A 16512-nucleotide genomic window follows, 5' to 3' on the forward strand; every position below is an offset into this window, starting at 1 on the left:
GAATAGCCACACCGCAGTGGCGTGGAACAAATAACAGGCTCACTAGGTAGCATAGCCACACCGCAGTGGCGTGGAACAGATAACAGGCTCACTAGGTAGCATATTCTCCTGCAGGCATGCGCCTATGGAGAATAGCCACACCGCAGTGGCGTGGAACACATAACAGGCTCACTAGGTAGCATATTCTCCAGCAGGCATGCGCCTATGCAGAATAGCCACACCGCAGTGGCGTGGAACACATAACAGGCTCACTAGGTAGCATAGCCACACCGCAGTGGCGTGGAACACATAACAGTCTCACTAGGTAGCATTTTCTCCAGCAGGCATGCGCCTAAGGAGAATAGCCACACCGCAGTGGCGTGGAACACATAACAGGCCCACTAGGTAGCATATTCTCCAGCAGGCATGCGCCTATGGAGAATAGCCACACCGCAGTGGCGTGGAACACATAACAGGCTCACTAGGTAGCATAGCCACACCGCAGTGGCGTGGAACACATAACAGGCTCACTAGGTAGCATATTCTCCAGCAGGCATGCGCCTATGGAGAATAGCCACACCGCAGTGGCGTGGAACACATAACAGGCTCACTAGGTAGCATATTCTCTAGCAGGCATGCGCCTATGGAGAAGAGCCACACCGCAGTGGCGTGGAACACATAACAGGCTCACTAGGTAGCATATTCTCCTGCAGGCATGCGCCTATGGAGAATAGCCACACCGCAGTGGCGTGGAACACATAACAGGCTCACTAGGTAGCATATTCTCTAGCAGGCATGCGCCTATGGAGAAGAGCCACACCGCAGTGGCGTGGAACACATAACAGGCTCACTAGGTAGCATATTCTCCTGCAGGCATGCGCCTATGGAGAATAGCCACACCGCAGTGGCGTGGAACACATAACAGGCTCACTAGGTAGCATATTCTCCAGCAGGCATGCGCCTATGGAGAATAGCCACACCGCAGTGGCGTGGAACACATAACAGGCTCACTAGGTAGCATATTCTCCAGCAGGCCTGCGCCTATGGAGAATAGCCACACCGCAGTGGCGTGGAACACATAACAGGCCCACTAGGTAGCATAGCCACACCGCAGTGGCGTGGAACACATAACAGGCTCACTAGGTAGCATATTCTCCAGCAGGCATGCGCCTATGCAGAATAGCCACACCGCAGTGGCGTGGAACACATTACAGGCTCACTAGGTAGCATAGCCACACCGCAGTGGCGTGGAACACATAACAGGCTCACTAGGTAGCATATTCTCCAGCAGGCATGCGCCTATGGAGAATAGCCACACCGCAGTGGCGTGGAACACATAACAGGCTCACTAGGTATCATATTCTCCAGCAGGCATGCGCCTATGGAGAAAAGCCACACCGCAGTGGCGTGGAACACATAACAGGCTCACTAGGTAGCATATTCTCCAGCAGGCCTGCGCCTATGGAGAATAGCCACACCGCAGTGGCGTGGAACACATAACAGGCCCACTAGGTAGCATATTCTCCAGCAGGCATGCGCCTATGGAGAATAGCCACACCGCAGTGGCGTGGAACACATAACAGGCTCACTAGGTAGCATAGCCACACCGCGGTGGCGTGGAACACATAAAAGGCTCACTAGGTAGCATATTCTCCAGCAGGCATGCGCCTATGGAGAATAGCAACACCGCAGTGGCGTGGAACACATAACAGGCTCACTAGGTAGCATAGCCACACCGCAGTGGCGTGGAACACATAACAGGCTCACTAGGTAGCATATTCTCTAGCAGGCATGCGCCTATGGAGAATAGCCACACCGCAGTGGCGTGGAACACATAACAGGCTCACTAGGTAGCATATTCTCCTGCAGGCATGCGCCTATGGAGAATAGCCACACCGCAGTGGCGTGGAACACATAACAGGCTCACTAGGTAGCATATTCTCCAGCAGGCATGCGCCTATGGAGAATAGCCACACCGCAGTGGCGTGGAACACATAACAGGCTCACTAGGTAGCATATTCTCCAGCAGGCCTGCGCCTATGGAGAATAGCCACACCGCAGTGGCGTGGAACACATAACAGGCCCACTAGGTAGCATAGCCACACCGCAGTGGCGTGGAACACATAACAGGCTCACTAGGTAGCATATTCTCCAGCAGGCATGCGCCTATGGAGAATAGCCACACCGCAGTGGCGTGGAACACATAACAGGCTCACTAGGTAGCATAGCCACACCGCAGTGGCGTGGAACTGATAACAGGCTCACTAGGTAGCATATTCTCCAGCAGGCATGCGCCTATGCAGAATAGCCACACCGCAGTGGCGTGGAACACATAACAGGCTCACTAGGTAGCATAGCCACACCGCAGTGGCGTGGTACACATAACAGGCTCACTAGGTAGCATATTCTCCAGCAGGCATGCGCCTATGGAGAATAGCCACACCGCAGTGGCGTGGAACACATAACAGGCTCACTAGGTAGCATATTCTCCAGCAGGCATGCGCCTATGGAGAATAGCCACACCGCAGTGGCGTGGAACACATAACAGGCTTACTAGGTAGCATAGCCACACCGCAGTGGCGTGGAACACATAACAGGCTCACTAGGTAGCATATTCTCCAGCAGGCATGCGCCTATGGAGAATAGCCACACCGCAGTGGCGTGGAACACATAACAGGCTTACTAGGTAGCATAGCCACACCGCAGTGGCGTGGAACACATAACAGGCTCACTAGGTAGCATATTCTCCAACAGGCATGGGCCTATGGAGAATAGCCACACCGCAGTGGCGTGGAACACATAACAGGCTCACTAGGTAGCATAGCCACACCGCAGTGGCGTGGAACACATAACAGGCTCACTAGGTAGCATATTCTCCAGCAGGCATGCGCCTATGGAGAATAGCCACACCGCAGTGGCGTGGAACACATAACAGGCTCACTAGGTAGCATAGCCACACCGCAGTGGCGTGGAACACATAACAGGCTCACTAGGTAGCATATTCTCCAGCAGGCATGCGCCTATGCAGAATGGCCACACCGCAGTGGTGTGGAACACATAACAGGCTCACTAGGTAGCATATTCTCCAGCAGGCATGCGCCTATAGAGAATAGCAACACCGCAGTGGCGTGGAACACATAACAGGCTCACTAGGTAGCATAGCCACACCGCAGTGGCGTGGAACACATAACAGGCTCACTAGGTAGCATATTCTCCAGCAGGCATGCGCCTATGGAGAATAGCCACACCGCAGTGGCGTGGAACACATAACAGGCTCACTAGGTAGCATATTCTCCAGCAGGCATGCGCCTATGGAGAATGGCCACACCGCGGCGGTGAATGGCGCACACATAGCAGATACCGATCCGTACGTCAGGCTCCGACTATGTGCAGTTTTGGGGGGTTACAAGTATTTGCTCATCACTCCCATCATTCCTGTGTAATCATATGGGGGAGTGATTAAGTTGGAGCCTAGACGCCAAACACTAAATCTGTTGTAATAAATATATTACATGATCAAACGTGAGTTGTCTGACAGAAATATGGCGACGCCTGCGAGCTAGTTCTGGCAGGCAACTCGAGCTGCGCTGCGCCAATCACGTGACATACATCATGTGACATACATCATGTGACATACCACAATCTCCACAACCATCTTTAATACACACCCACCTTATCAGGTGGTCTATTTAACCAGAGAGACATTTCCCATCAACCCCTCTTGCTCGCACCGCTGCTGCAGTATTGCTACCTGTTGCTTCAGTCCCTCCACCACCCCAGCATCCACCTGTAGGCTCCAACGGGGGGTTACAAGTATTTGCTCATCACTCCCATCATTCCTGTGTAATCATATGGGGGAGTGATTAAGTTGGAGCCTAGACGCCAAACACCAAATCTGTTGTAATAAATATATTACATGATCAAACGTGAGTTGTCTGACAGAACTAGACTAAAACTAAAAAAGATAAAAATGACTAAATGTGACTAAAACACATTTTTGTTAACAACCTCTGCATCCTGGGTCCATCTCCTTCCACAAACCTTAACATTTTAACTGAATACAGCATGACAGAGAAATGTGCTCTATCAATATCCTTACAATACCTTATAAATGAAAGCAGGTTAAAATGTGAATCAGTAATAATAACTATAAATGAGAACACAAACAAATATATAAAAATGCAGAGTTTGTTGATCAGACTGGAGACAGTAGCTGCAGATGTCAGCAAGCCCCATGCCGTGTTGCACCGGCCAGCTGCCTTCTCGTCTGTCCAACTCAAATCCACTCATCGTAAGGGAAAAGAAACAAAAAAAGATTTAGTATCTGTACGTCCTTTACGTCCTTTTAACAGAAACAGAAGCGATTCAGTATGATTTGCACACATCAGCACCCGTTATTTGCCAGCATTTATGTCAACAGATGTTTTTCTCCTTTATACACCCGTCATAATTTCATACCATGCATCATCAATGTATAATTTAGTTTATTTCATTCTAATAATATCTTTAAATCTCAATAGTTTATTATTTATTCACGGCTTTATTAAAACTCAACAGTCCTTTCATAAACAAATATATATTTATGATTCTCTGTCTGTGCATCACACATGTTTCACTCCATGTGAGTCATTAGTGTAGATAGGGACACTCTTAATAAAAACATATTGGCAGTCTCTAATCAATGCAAACAATCTCCTCACGTTATCACCTTAAAACAAAATTTAGACTATCTCTCCTTCTATCAAATTATCATTACCCAGTATTTAAAGTCCAAAAATGTCAAATTAAACCCAATTTGTTCCCAAAGTAAACCCTTAGTCTAAATAGTGTCGAATTTAATGACAACCAAATGAAACAAGAAAGTTCAAGCGGTAAAAGATTTTGTTTAGAACTACAGACATATTCAATTTAGCTGAATTAAACAAGCAATTTTATTTCATAATACTGTCTGCACAATTTCACTTTCACTTTACTAACCCTAACCCTAACAATTTGTGATTCTGTCAAACAGAGGCCCAGAGCGAGATTAATGAGTAACCCTCATTGTATGAACAACGCAGAGACAGGACCCCATGGTTTAGTAAAGATAGACTTTTGGAGCCTTAATGAATATGTGATTTGCTCCATTTGGTAGATGTTCCATACTTTTTGGGTCCATATATTGTATGTGGGGGGGTCTGGTTTTAACCATTTGATAGTTTTACACTTCAATGCTGCTGTGAGTAGTATGTTTAGTAGGTATTCTTTGGCCCTCCAGTCCAGGCCTTCAGGCATTGCTCCCAGTAGTGATACTGTGGGGTCTTGTGGGATGTCCTGTTGGAATATCTCTTTGAGGGCATCAAAGACTTCTCTCCTGTATGTGTTTAACTTAGGGCAGTACATCAGCGGCGCTCTGTCTCGGGCTCTCCTCAGGATCTCTACAGCATCTCCGTCATTGTGTAGTTTAGCGATGATCATTCATGGTTTCTCCCGGTCTCCCGGTTTCCTGGTGGCGAGTGCGATCGGTCAATCTTTATATCCCGGTCCATCTGCAGGACTTCTTTGATAACTTTAGTAACTGTTTTGGTGGAGCTGGAGTCCGGTTGCTCTTGAATGCCAGCTATACGGATGTTGCAGCGTCTCATTCTCCCCTCCATGTCCTCGCATCGGACTGTTCTGTCTTTGGAGGCTAGTTACCGTAGCTTGTTTAGTCGCCACCTCGTCGGACCATGCTGATAAGCCGCCCTTAATGTCTTTTAATTCGGTTTTCATGTGGTCAACTTCTGCCGTGTTGTTAGCAATTTCGGACCGCACCGCTTGTAACTCGGACTTCAGGGCATGGAAATCTTCCGCTAACGCACTTTTAATTTCCTTTCTTATAATCTCTCCCTTTAGGGAAGATAAGATATCCGCTTTCATTCTTTCAGTGGTCATACCTGGGCTTTCACCTCGGGTGGGGGAAGGTTGGTCCGTATCACCTGGTGGTCTCTATCTCGTGCTTCTTGTAGGCCGCGATGAGCTAGCGCCGGATTTATATTTGTATTTTTGAAGCTTTTCCGCCATTTAAAACGACGTATCTTGCATGAGTTCGCTTATGACCTCTTTGTGTTGTCCTCGGTGAGCTTTGTGGCTGATGTTTGTGCAATTGTGGCGTTTTTTTATGAAAATATTGTAGCTTCTGCAGGAAGCTACAATATTTGCGTCCCATATATATGCGTCCCATCTGCGTCCATGGAGGAGGATGGGTTCACGGCCCATCTGAGTACATGGAGGAGGATGGGTTCACAGCCCATCTGTGAACATGGAGGAAGATGGAATCACGTCCCACCTGCATCCATGGAGGGGGATGGGTTCACGTCCCCTCTGCGTCCATGGACTCAGGACCCTTTGGTCCCACTTGTGGGAGCCGTCATCTTGTTTATGACTGAAACATGGAGTACTGATGTTTTGCTCGGTTGATTAAATGTAAAATCAAATCAAATCAAATACATTATAAAAACGTGCATGTATATTTTCTGCTGCAAGACTCTGTTTGGCCCCTACGGGCGCTGTGGCTGCTGAGCAGCAGGAGGGCAGGTTTTTACTTCCGGTGGGCAGAAGAAGAAGAAGGCTAACGTTAGCTAGCTGCTGGCTCAGATGACGCGCTGTCGTTATTTTGTCGTGTATTTCTGCTCAAAGTGAGACTGAAGGTGAACGGAGACGCCCCCTGGCGGCCGTCAGGACCCGCTGTGTGTCGTGTTGTTGATTAATTGCGGAGTTTGCAGGCGGTTGTTGTGTTTCCGTGCAGCGGGAGGAGGTCGCGTCTCCTCCGGTCAGCTGTCCGTCCCCTCCCCGGCAGGTGAGTCCCTCTCGCGGCCTCTCCACGGGAACTTTCCTGTGGAGGAGTTCAGCTTCACAATGAGTTACGGACACAAAGTGACCGACACACAGGGACAGACACACAGGGACCGACACAAAGAGCCTGAAGACACAAGTGTGTGAGAACAAACCACAGCTCCAGCTGCTCTAGAAACTCACATTGATCCACATCTGTCTGTGTTTGATGCTGAGGACAAACCTCTGGCTGGACACATGTCCTCTCTGCTGGAGACCAACTGACTGAAGCAGAAAGAAAGAGCAACTGACAGAGACACAACTAAGAGAGTGAATGAACCAGATCAGAAGCAGGAGCTGCGTTTCACTGTCTGTGCTCTTCTCTCTGCAGCGCTGGTGATGGCCGCTCCCGTCAACCTGCAGACTCCCAGTAAGAGCTGGGAGCTGAGCCTGTACGAGCTGCACCGGAGTCCACAGGTACCACAGACACGTTCTTACCCTCCATTCAACTGGGACAGACAGGATTCAACAGGTTGTGATCAAAATATGAACGGGTTTGGTTTGAACAGTCCCGATGGTAGAGCGGTCGTCGGTTTGATCCCGGTCTTATTCCTCTGCATGCCGATGTGTCCTTGGGCAAGATACTGAATTGCCCCCTCGTAGAAGACGTGCTGCCCATATAAATATAAATACAGACCATGTAGCATGTGTGTGTCCAGGAGGCGATCATGGACGGGACGGAGGTGGCGGTGTCCCCTCGCTCTCTGCACAGCGAGCTCATGTGTCCCATCTGTCTGGACATGCTGAAGAACACCATGACCACCAAGGAGTGTCTGCACCGCTTCTGCTCCGACTGCATCGTCACGGCGCTGCGATCCGGGTGAGAGCTCAGTCTGTCCTCACGTCCAGCTCATTCAGAATGTAGAGCAGTACTCATGAGCGACCACTTCCATACCTTCTCCTATTAGTCTCCTCTGAGAAATCACATAGAGCTCCGGCTGTGGAAGGGAAATAATACCTCAACCCAACAGGAGGTTCTCTCCTCACTGTGACCTAAACGAATGATAATACACGAGTGTACATGCAAATATTCACATAACCGTACGAGTATCTGTATATTTTTGAATTATTCCGGTTGATGCTCAAAGCTCCTCCCTCCTCAGGAACAAAGAGTGCCCGACCTGCAGGAAGAAGCTGGTTTCCAGACGCTCGCTGCGTCGAGACTCAAACTTTGATGCACTGATCTCGAAGATCTACCCGAGCCGCGAGGAGTACGAGGCCCACCAGCGCCGAGTCCTGGACCGACTGAACCGGCTGCACAACAAGGAGGCGCTGAGCTCCAGCATCGAGGAGGGGCTCCGCCAGCAAGCACGCTACAGGTCCGAGAGCTGGGCGCCGGCAGGGGGGGGCGATCAGAGGGTCGGCTCCGCTGTGGGAGGTTCACCCGTCAGGCAGAGCAGCGAGTTCAAGAGCCAAAGAGAAACAACTTCATAATCATAACAAACTCTATTTATAGAGCACCTTTCAAAACCAAAGTTCCAAGGTGCTTCACAAAATACAAATATAGAAAGTCATAAAGACTCCACATTATACTCATCTATGCAATCAAACAAAACGAGTAAATGTATGATATTAAACATCTCAATAATAAACTATGGCAATCTGCACAGAAGAGGCTTAAACCCCTGAATGAACTGAGCTGAAGTTGAGTTAAAGATTTGATTTCACAGAGATGAACAGAATCTGGTTCTGAAGTCTGCGGCTGTTTGAACTTCTTCAGCTTCTTTCATTAACCTGAACAATCACAGTCGTGTGGTCGAGAGCCAGCGAGGGGGTGTGGTCCAGTTCACTCATCATTGATCACAATCAACCACAAATCATCAGAGACTTTCATATTCAGACTTTAGAGCCCAACTTTACAAAATCTAAATGAAACAACAGTTTTATCTTCTGAGCGCCACAGACACGGGAAGGTCATGTGATGTGAGGATCTCATCTCATTGGCTGAGCAGCTGGAAACAGCAGCATGGTGTATTCAGTAAAATGAGACGATAGAGTCGCATGTCAGCGTCACATGGGCTGATTGTTATCATGGTGGTTTGTTGTGATGATTCTGAAGAGGATTGTGGTTTTGTTGTAACCTGTTGACCGCTCTGCAGAAACCACCGGGTGAAGAAGCCGACTCAGGAAAGTGACAACACCACCTTCAGCGGGGGGGAGGACAACGGGGACGCCCGCTCTCACCTGTCCCACGACTCCGCCCCCTCACACCCCCCCCACCAATGTGGTCAGACGCCCTCAGAGGCGGGGCCAAGCCGCAAGAAGCCGCGGGTGTCGGAGGACGGCTCGGGCCCCGAGGCCGACAGCGGGAGCCCAACGCCTCCTGTGAGACGCCTTCAAGAGGGGGGGGCCTCGGAGATCGAGCTGGTCTTCAGACCCCACCCACAGCTGGTCCACGCCCAAGACTACAACCAGACCAGGTGTGTGTGTGTGTGTGTGTGTGGTGATTGAGAGAACCATCTGGTCTTGTCTCTGATTGGATCTTCTTCTGGTGCAGGTTCGTGAAGACGACAGCGAACGCCACAGTGGACCACCTGTCCAAGTACCTGGCTCTGCGCATCGCTCTGGAGGACGGACAGACCAACAGGGAGGAGGGAGGGAGGGAGGAGGGAGGTGGGGGAGAGGAGAGAGCAGCAGAGGGAGGAGGAGAAAGTGGAGGAGCAGCGGGCGGCGGAGGCAAAGGGTCGAGTCTGGGCGGAGTCAGTGAGAAACAGTACACCATCTACATCATGACCAGAGGAGGACAGCTGTCTGTGAGTAGCTATGAGATTTAAATAACATTAAAGCTCAAGTTGTACAGATTTTAGAGACAGGAAGCATATGAAGATTCTCCAGGAAATGACATCACAGGAAGAGAGGGACATTCTGCTAAAATTGTCCCCTCACATGACAGACTGACTGACTGACTGACTGACTCACTGACTGACTCACTGACTGACTGACTCACTGACTGACTCACTGACTGACTCACTGACTGACTCACTGACTGACTGACTGACTCACTGACTGACTCACTGACTGACTCACTGACTGACTGACTGACTGACTGACTCACTGACTGACTCACTGACTGACTCACTGACTGACTGACTGACTGACTGACTGACTGACTGACTGACTGACTGACTGACTGACTCACTGACTGACTCATTGACTGACTCACTGACTGACTCACTGACTGACTGATTGACTGACTGACTGACTGACTGACTGACTCACTTACTGACTCATTGACTGACTCATTGACTGACTGACTGACTGACTCATTGACTGACTCACTGACTGACTCACTGACTGTCTGACTGACTGACTCACTGACTGACTCATTGACTGACTGACTCACTGACTGACTCACTGACTGACTGACTGACTGACTGACTGACTCACTGACTGACTCATTGACTGACTCATTGACTGACTGACTGACTGACTGACTGACTGACTGACTGACTGACTGACTGACTCACTGACTGACTCATTGACTGACTCATTGACTGATTGACTGACTGACTGACTCACTGACTGACTCATTGACTGACTCATTGACTGACTGACTGACTCACTGACTCACTGACTGACTGACTGACTGACTGACTGACTGACTGACTCACTGACTCACTGACTGACCCACTCACTGACTGACTGACTGACTGACTGACTGACTGACTCATTGACTGACTCATTGACTGACCCACTGACTGACTGACTGACTGACTGACTGACTGACTGACTCATTGACTGACCCACTGACTCACTGACTGACTGACTGACTGACTCATTGACTGACTCATTGACTGACCCACTGACTGACTGACTGACTCACTGACTGACCCACTCACTGACTGACTGACTGATTGACTGACTCATTGACTGACTGACTGACTGACTGACTGGCTGACTGACTCATTGACTGACTCATTGACTGACCCACTGACTGACCCACTGACTGACTGACTGACTGACTGACTGACTGACTGACTGACTGACTGACTGACTGACTGACTGACTGACTGACTGACTCACTGACTGACCCACTCACTGACTGACTGACTGATTGACTGACTCATTGACTGACTGACTGACTGACTGACTGACACACCCACCTGAAGAGGTGAAATGTTAAACTCGTCTTCCTCTTCAGACGCTGAACGGATCTCTGACTCTGGAGTTGGTCAACGAGAAGTTCTGGAAGGTCCGGAAGCCGCTGGAGCTTTACTACGCCCCCACCCAGGACCAGCAGCCAGCCCCCCCCGCCCAGCAGAAGACTCCACCCCCCCAGAGAGAGGGCTGAGGAGGACGCTGCTCCCCTCCCTCCAGCAGACGGAAGGTCAGACGCTGACCGTCGCATATCGGTGGCGCCTGATTGATTTTCCTCCTAAACTCTTATTTGATTTAATCTGTAAAACTAAATCTCAAGATTGAAAGAACATCTAACCACTCAACATCAGCTGGTGAGAAACTCTGTGGTCGTTGGACGTGGAATTCCTGTTTTTATCTTATTACCTAAAAATAATTAACAGATGTGAAAATGTAAAGGTATTCGGTGCCAAACTAGTTTCAGTTTGACTTCTTAGTTCTATTTATTTGTCTTAACGCAGACGTCACACAAGTTAAGTAAAAACAGCGTCTGCTTTTATTGTCATTAAGGATTACTCATAAAAACTATCTTGCCGATGTAGAAGAAAATAAAACATGAATTTAAGAAGTTGTTTCTGAAGATCGAGCTCTAGAGATTTTCAGAGAACAAGTACTGGTTATAAACATTGTTATAATAATAATAAAAAGTAGAAATATGTTAAGTTCTGAATCAATCTGTGTAGTTGACTTTCTAAAGGAGATGACTGAAGCTCTTTGTTGTTAACGTTAGTTTAGTTTGATCAGCTTTAAACACTTTGAACCAAAGTTTGATTTAACTCGACTCTGGATCGTTGTTTTATCCACAGACTCTGAATCAGATCCTCGCTCCACTTTTCTATTCTCTAGATCCTGATTTGGATCTGCACCAATTCACACAAAGATCAGTCCAATAAATATGTGTGGTTGTTTTCATCAAGATCCACAAATGACAGCTGATGGGAAAATGTTTGAAAATGTTTGTTATTGAAAAAGCTTTTCTGTTAAAGAGAACTCATAAAGTTGAATGAGTTCTCTTCTGACACATGAAACCTCCTGTCACTGCGTCCACGGGCAAACTGCTCCTCAGCTCTGTGAAGTCCACAGACACAACCTCCTGGGTCGAAACATCAAGAGGAGCAGATCTCAACATCCTGAAGTGAAGCCAGAAAGAAGACGAGGTCCCGTCCATACACTCTGGACCAATCATGAGTCAGTCTCAGCTGTCAATCATGGTGTCTCATTAAATAACAGATTCAAATCAAACTGATCAGAAACTTGAACAAACCTCAGAGTTCAGAACTGAAATGACAGAAACATCTTTGATTTTCTTTGAATTTAACGTCCTCTTTGATTTGTTCCTTTGGTCCTGATGCTCAGGCGTCCATCTTTCTTCACCGTCTGGCTTCTCACCATGTTTCTTCTGTGGTCCAGGGGGTTCAGGTGGTCCAGGTGGTCGTGAGCTGTTTGGTTTCATGAGCTTGTTTCTTTGCTCAGGTTCAGATCATCGCTCTGATCGGACTGTTGATCAGAGAGCGATGGTTTCTATTTAAAGATCAGTCCTCAGGTATTTATCGACAGGAAATTAATCTATGATCTTTTTATGAGACACAACAAAAAATATTATGAGAAGAAAGTATTCAGTATTTTCTGAAGTGACTCATTACTTCTTCTCATGTTGCAGCTTTATCTTTTCTTTTCTTAAATATGGCCCCAACCCTCTGTGGTACCTTTGAAGAGGTGATGATATACTTCATGTTGGCTGGAGGCCGTCTGCTGCCGTCTTATTGAGCTCTGATGTTAATATGTAGCTGTGACACTTCACCTGCTGCTGCTTCCTCTTAAGAACATGTTCAAAAGCCATAAACCTTCTGAAGGTTCACCACCCCCCCCCCCCCGTCTTTACGCACTTTATACTTCCTGCAGTCATTTTCCCACCGTACCTGTTTTTATGGAATATTTGTATTTTGTGATCTTTTTCTGGTTAATGCTGTTTTGATCTCCAAATTCTGTCAGCAAAACAATAAACTGATTTATTGATCAGACGTTTGGTGTAAATGTGGCTGATTTAACATCAGTAGTAAGTATCAGTATATAAATCTCAGCTTGTTGAGCCATTTTCTGCTTTGAATATTGATTATTGGGTTCTGTTGATTCAATAGATTACAAAACTAATTTAGAATAGTGATATTAATGTCTCTCTGCTGCTCTTCTGTTACTGCGCGGCAGGAGATGAGGTCATATGCACGTTAGAGCGACATGAACTATAAGAGCCCTTTGTTGTTTTACTTTAATATGTTCAGCTGATCCTCAACGTTTGTACTGAGGAATAAATTGATTGTGATGCAACATAACGAGATCGGACTGATGCTTTATGAACAGTCAGAAAACTCTGAAGTCAAACATGAGGTTCCAGTTATTTAAAGTGTAAGAATTAAACAAATGCTCAGATGTTTATCAACACCTTAATTCATGATCACATGTTGAATTTATAAACTGCATCAGTTTCTTAGAATTCTATAAACTTTCTACAGAATTGTGAATTTTCTGTTCAACATGAAAAGGTAAATATTTTACTCCAGTATGATTTTACGAACGATACTTAATGTTATAGTTTATGTACTTAGATACTTTCCAGTTTCCTGAAGCCATTGACTATCTAATGAAATGACAATTACACATTTTTAACCCAATCAACCCACATAAACACGTCATGTGAGGTAAACAGGAAGTAGATGTCTCCTCTGAGGTTGAAACAACAGTGATGAGTTTTGAATCTAAAAAGTTTTGTGTGGATCTGAACAAACACGAGTCCGGACACCTTCTGTGAACTGTGGCTTTTTATTATTCAAACAAAAGGAAGCAGGCGACTTTACTTCTTCTTGGACACACCGACAGTGCGACCACGGCGGCCGGTGGTCTTGGTGTGCTGACCACGCACACGCAGACTGAAAGAGAAAAGAGAACAAGTTCGATTTAGCTCCAATGATTTGACTCTCCTCAGTGTCGAACAAGTTCACGAAGGCTCCGACACAAGCATCTGAAAAGGTTTTTCATTATTCTGTCATTTGAACCAACTGGATCGTCTGCGTCACTTCAACATTCAGAACAGAGGTGAAGACAGTGTCTTTAGAGAGGGAGGACAGACGGGTCCAGATCGGATCTCTTACCCCCAGAAGTGCCTCAGGCCGCGGTGAGCCCGGATCTTCTTCAGCCTCTCCAGATCTTCTCTCAGCTTGTTGTCCAGGCCGTTGGCGAGGACCTGAGACAAGGAGACAAGAGGAACTGAAAACCAGCCGCCAACACAGAGACCTAGTTCAACACAGTTCCCTGAATCGATCCTGGTCGGCTTCAGCCAGACGGAGGTGAACAGTTTCTCCTCTGGTCAAACATTCTGTGTTTCAGCGTCTCAGGACGACTCGTCTCCTTTGAGAGGAAGATGATTTATTAAGAGTTTAACCTAATGATTAAAGCTGGTTCATCTGGAGGTGGTGTGTGAACTCTGTTTCCTCCTGAGGCCTCTGGGAAACCTGATCTCCAGCTGGTTAGAGACTTGATACCAGTCTGACAAGTGGCTCAACCAGTCACTCTACAGTTTGTTGAGTTCCATTTACTGGAGAAACTCTCAGGACCAGTCACTAGTTTACCACAAACCAGCACGTTGGCTGTTGAACTGATTTAACCAGTGGGAAGATGTCTGTTTACGTTTGACTTTAAGAGACTGAAGCAGCTCAGGTTCTAACGTGGGTTCGAGGTTCAGATCGTCTCCGTGTGGTGTTCAGGTGAGTCGCCCTCTGTCCTCTACCTGACTGTATTTTCCATCCTTCACGTCCTTCTGCCTGTTGAGGAACCAATCTGGGATTTTGTACTGGCGAGGATTCTGCATGATGGTCACCACCCGCTCCACCTGAAAGTCAGGAACCACGGTCAGTTCACAGGAAGTGAAACGTCACAAAATGAAAGCAAGGAGGGAAGCGTGTGTTATGAGCCCACACGGAGGTCAGAGGTCAACGTGTGAGCTCCAGCTCCTCACGTCTTCATGATCTCTGTAAGATGTGAAACCTGAAATCTGTGCCCACCTCCTCCTCAGTGAGTTCTCCCGCCCTCTTGCTCAGGTCGATGTCGGCCTTCCTCAGGACCACATGGGCGTACCGTCTGCCAACACCCTGAGGACAGACACACACATTAGTGTCGTTACACATAATGGATACGTTATTCACCTGTTACACAATCTGAGTACATCAACACGTACACAACATTTCATAAAACCTTTCCTCACATTATATTACACCTTCATCATATCAGAACTTCCTGTTGCGTGTCCACGTGTCGTGACAACAAACGACCCCTGACCAGCGGGGGGGCTTGTGTTCAGGGTGGAGGGCACATGTCAGAGCTCAGTTTAGAGTTTAATATAAACACCAGAGCTTCCAGACACTGAGTGAGACACGGGGGACAGAGACAAGGTGTGTCCTTTCAGTCTGGAGGACTCAGGTGTACTGGATTCTGCTGAGACACGTTTACATGACTGGATAAGAGATTCATCAGCAGCTCAGGACGACTGGGAGCCCTGGTGCCACTGGGACACCTCAGGGACACTGGGACCAGGACGAGCCCAGTGTCTCTGTGGACGTGGGACAGTGGGACACCTCAGGGGTCTTACCTTGATGGCAGTGATGGCGAAGGCGATCTTCCTCCGTCCATCGATGTTCGTGTTGAGCACACGGAGGATGTGCTGGAACTTCTCGGGGATGACCAGAGACTGAGGACAGAAGAACACACGAGTCTCCATCAGATCAACCTCCAGAGTTCAGTGACGCCATCTTTACACTAACGGTGCAGGTGACGAGCACGTCATCAGCTGGCGACGGGCACCTGCGGGCTGGAAGGCAGGGGACGGAACTCTTACTGGGGGGGGGGGATTGACATGGAGACGTGCATCATGAAAACCCGGTTCCCACGTGTCCACAGCGGTGTAACGTTCACCTACTGAACCACAGCTAGCTTAGCCGGCTAGCCACAGCTAGCATGCACAGCTGAACCCGTTTAACGCTCTCAAACACCGGGAGCACACCGAGCACCGTCCGGTACCGACTCAGCTTCGACCCGGGACGGACCGAGGTTCGAGCCGGAGCTGCGGGTCAACGTGCCGGAGAGTCCGGCTCCATGAACCCGAGCTCCGGCGCTCGGAACCAAACTGTCCGAAAAATGTTCGTCCCGCCGCCGACCAACCACAAATACCCCCCCCGGCCGCGGCAGTAAGAGCCGGAGCGTCCGCCATGCCGACTACAAGTTAGAACAGCCGCGGATGAGCTTAGATGGGGGTCGGATCCGGATCCAGGGAAACAGACTCACCATCTTGAAGCAGGTTCCGTGCGAAGAGGAAGTGGATCCGGTCCCGCGAGAGTTTGACCCTGCGCGAGCGGAAGTGAGTCCGTCGCTTTAATGTCTCCGACCAGAGATCCCCGAATAGAAATGTATTTGTATTAAAACGTAAAAACAACAAGTCAAATATCCGTCGGAGTCTTAATGTTCATGACTTTAACTTGATATTTGTCAGATTTAATA

The 16512-nt window shown here is 48.2% G+C and overlaps 2 protein-coding genes across 3 annotated transcripts; one reads left to right on the plus strand and one right to left on the minus strand.

Annotated features, from left to right (window-relative positions):
- Window positions 1-6557: 6557 nt before the first annotated feature.
- On the plus strand, window positions 6558-12989 carry LOC133972252 (E3 ubiquitin-protein ligase RING2-A-like). Of its 2 annotated transcripts, XR_009924441.1 has the most exons (8): window positions 6558-6796; window positions 7163-7248; window positions 7491-7651; window positions 7935-8150; window positions 8931-9251; window positions 9329-9584; window positions 10973-12511; window positions 12629-12989. XR_009924441.1 is itself a non-coding variant. In XM_062409600.1 (7 exons), the coding sequence occupies exons 2-7, from the start codon at window positions 7171-7173 to the stop codon at window positions 11120-11122; spliced, it is 1182 nt and encodes a 393-aa protein (XP_062265584.1). In that variant the 5' UTR covers window positions 6558-6796; window positions 7163-7170; the 3' UTR covers window positions 11123-12989. The 2 variants fall into 2 exon arrangements, 1 of the variants encoding a protein (XP_062265584.1); XM_062409600.1 differs by having other exon boundaries at window positions 10973-12989.
- Window positions 12990-13766: 777 nt separating this feature from the next.
- Window positions 13767-16437, minus strand: rps18 (ribosomal protein S18). Its single transcript, XM_062409614.1, has 6 exons — window positions 16300-16437; window positions 15608-15706; window positions 15024-15110; window positions 14750-14851; window positions 14115-14206; window positions 13767-13892 (listed from the first exon to the last, which is right to left on the minus strand). The coding sequence occupies exons 1-6, from the start codon at window positions 16300-16302 to the stop codon at window positions 13817-13819; spliced, it is 459 nt and encodes a 152-aa protein (XP_062265598.1). The 5' UTR covers window positions 16303-16437; the 3' UTR covers window positions 13767-13816.
- Between the last annotated feature and the right edge of the window lie 75 nt (window positions 16438-16512).

Source organism: Platichthys flesus, chromosome 17 (genome assembly GCF_949316205.1).
Source record: "Platichthys flesus chromosome 17, fPlaFle2.1, whole genome shotgun sequence".
In the NCBI taxonomy this organism is placed as follows: domain Eukaryota; kingdom Metazoa; phylum Chordata; class Actinopteri; order Pleuronectiformes; family Pleuronectidae; genus Platichthys; species Platichthys flesus.

Excerpts from the sequence above, each read along its gene's own strand:
- LOC133972252 (XM_062409600.1), top strand. The coding sequence starts at position 7,171 with ATGGCCGCTCCCGTCAACCTGCAGACTCCCAGTAAGAGCTGGGAGCTG. Across the intron at positions 7,249-7,490 it reads AGCTGCACCGGAGTCCACAG|GAGGCGATCATGGACGGGAC; the intron begins GTACCACAGACA and ends GTGTGTGTCCAG. Across the intron at positions 7,652-7,934 it reads GTCACGGCGCTGCGATCCGG|GAACAAAGAGTGCCCGACCT; the intron begins GTGAGAGCTCAG and ends CTCCCTCCTCAG.
- rps18 (XM_062409614.1), bottom strand. Across the intron at positions 14,207-14,749 it reads AGGATGGAAAATACAGTCAG|GTCCTCGCCAACGGCCTGGA; the intron begins GTAGAGGACAGA and ends TCCTTGTCTCAG. Across the intron at positions 13,893-14,114 it reads GGCCTGAGGCACTTCTGGGG|TCTGCGTGTGCGTGGTCAGC; the intron begins GTAAGAGATCCG and ends TTTCTCTTTCAG.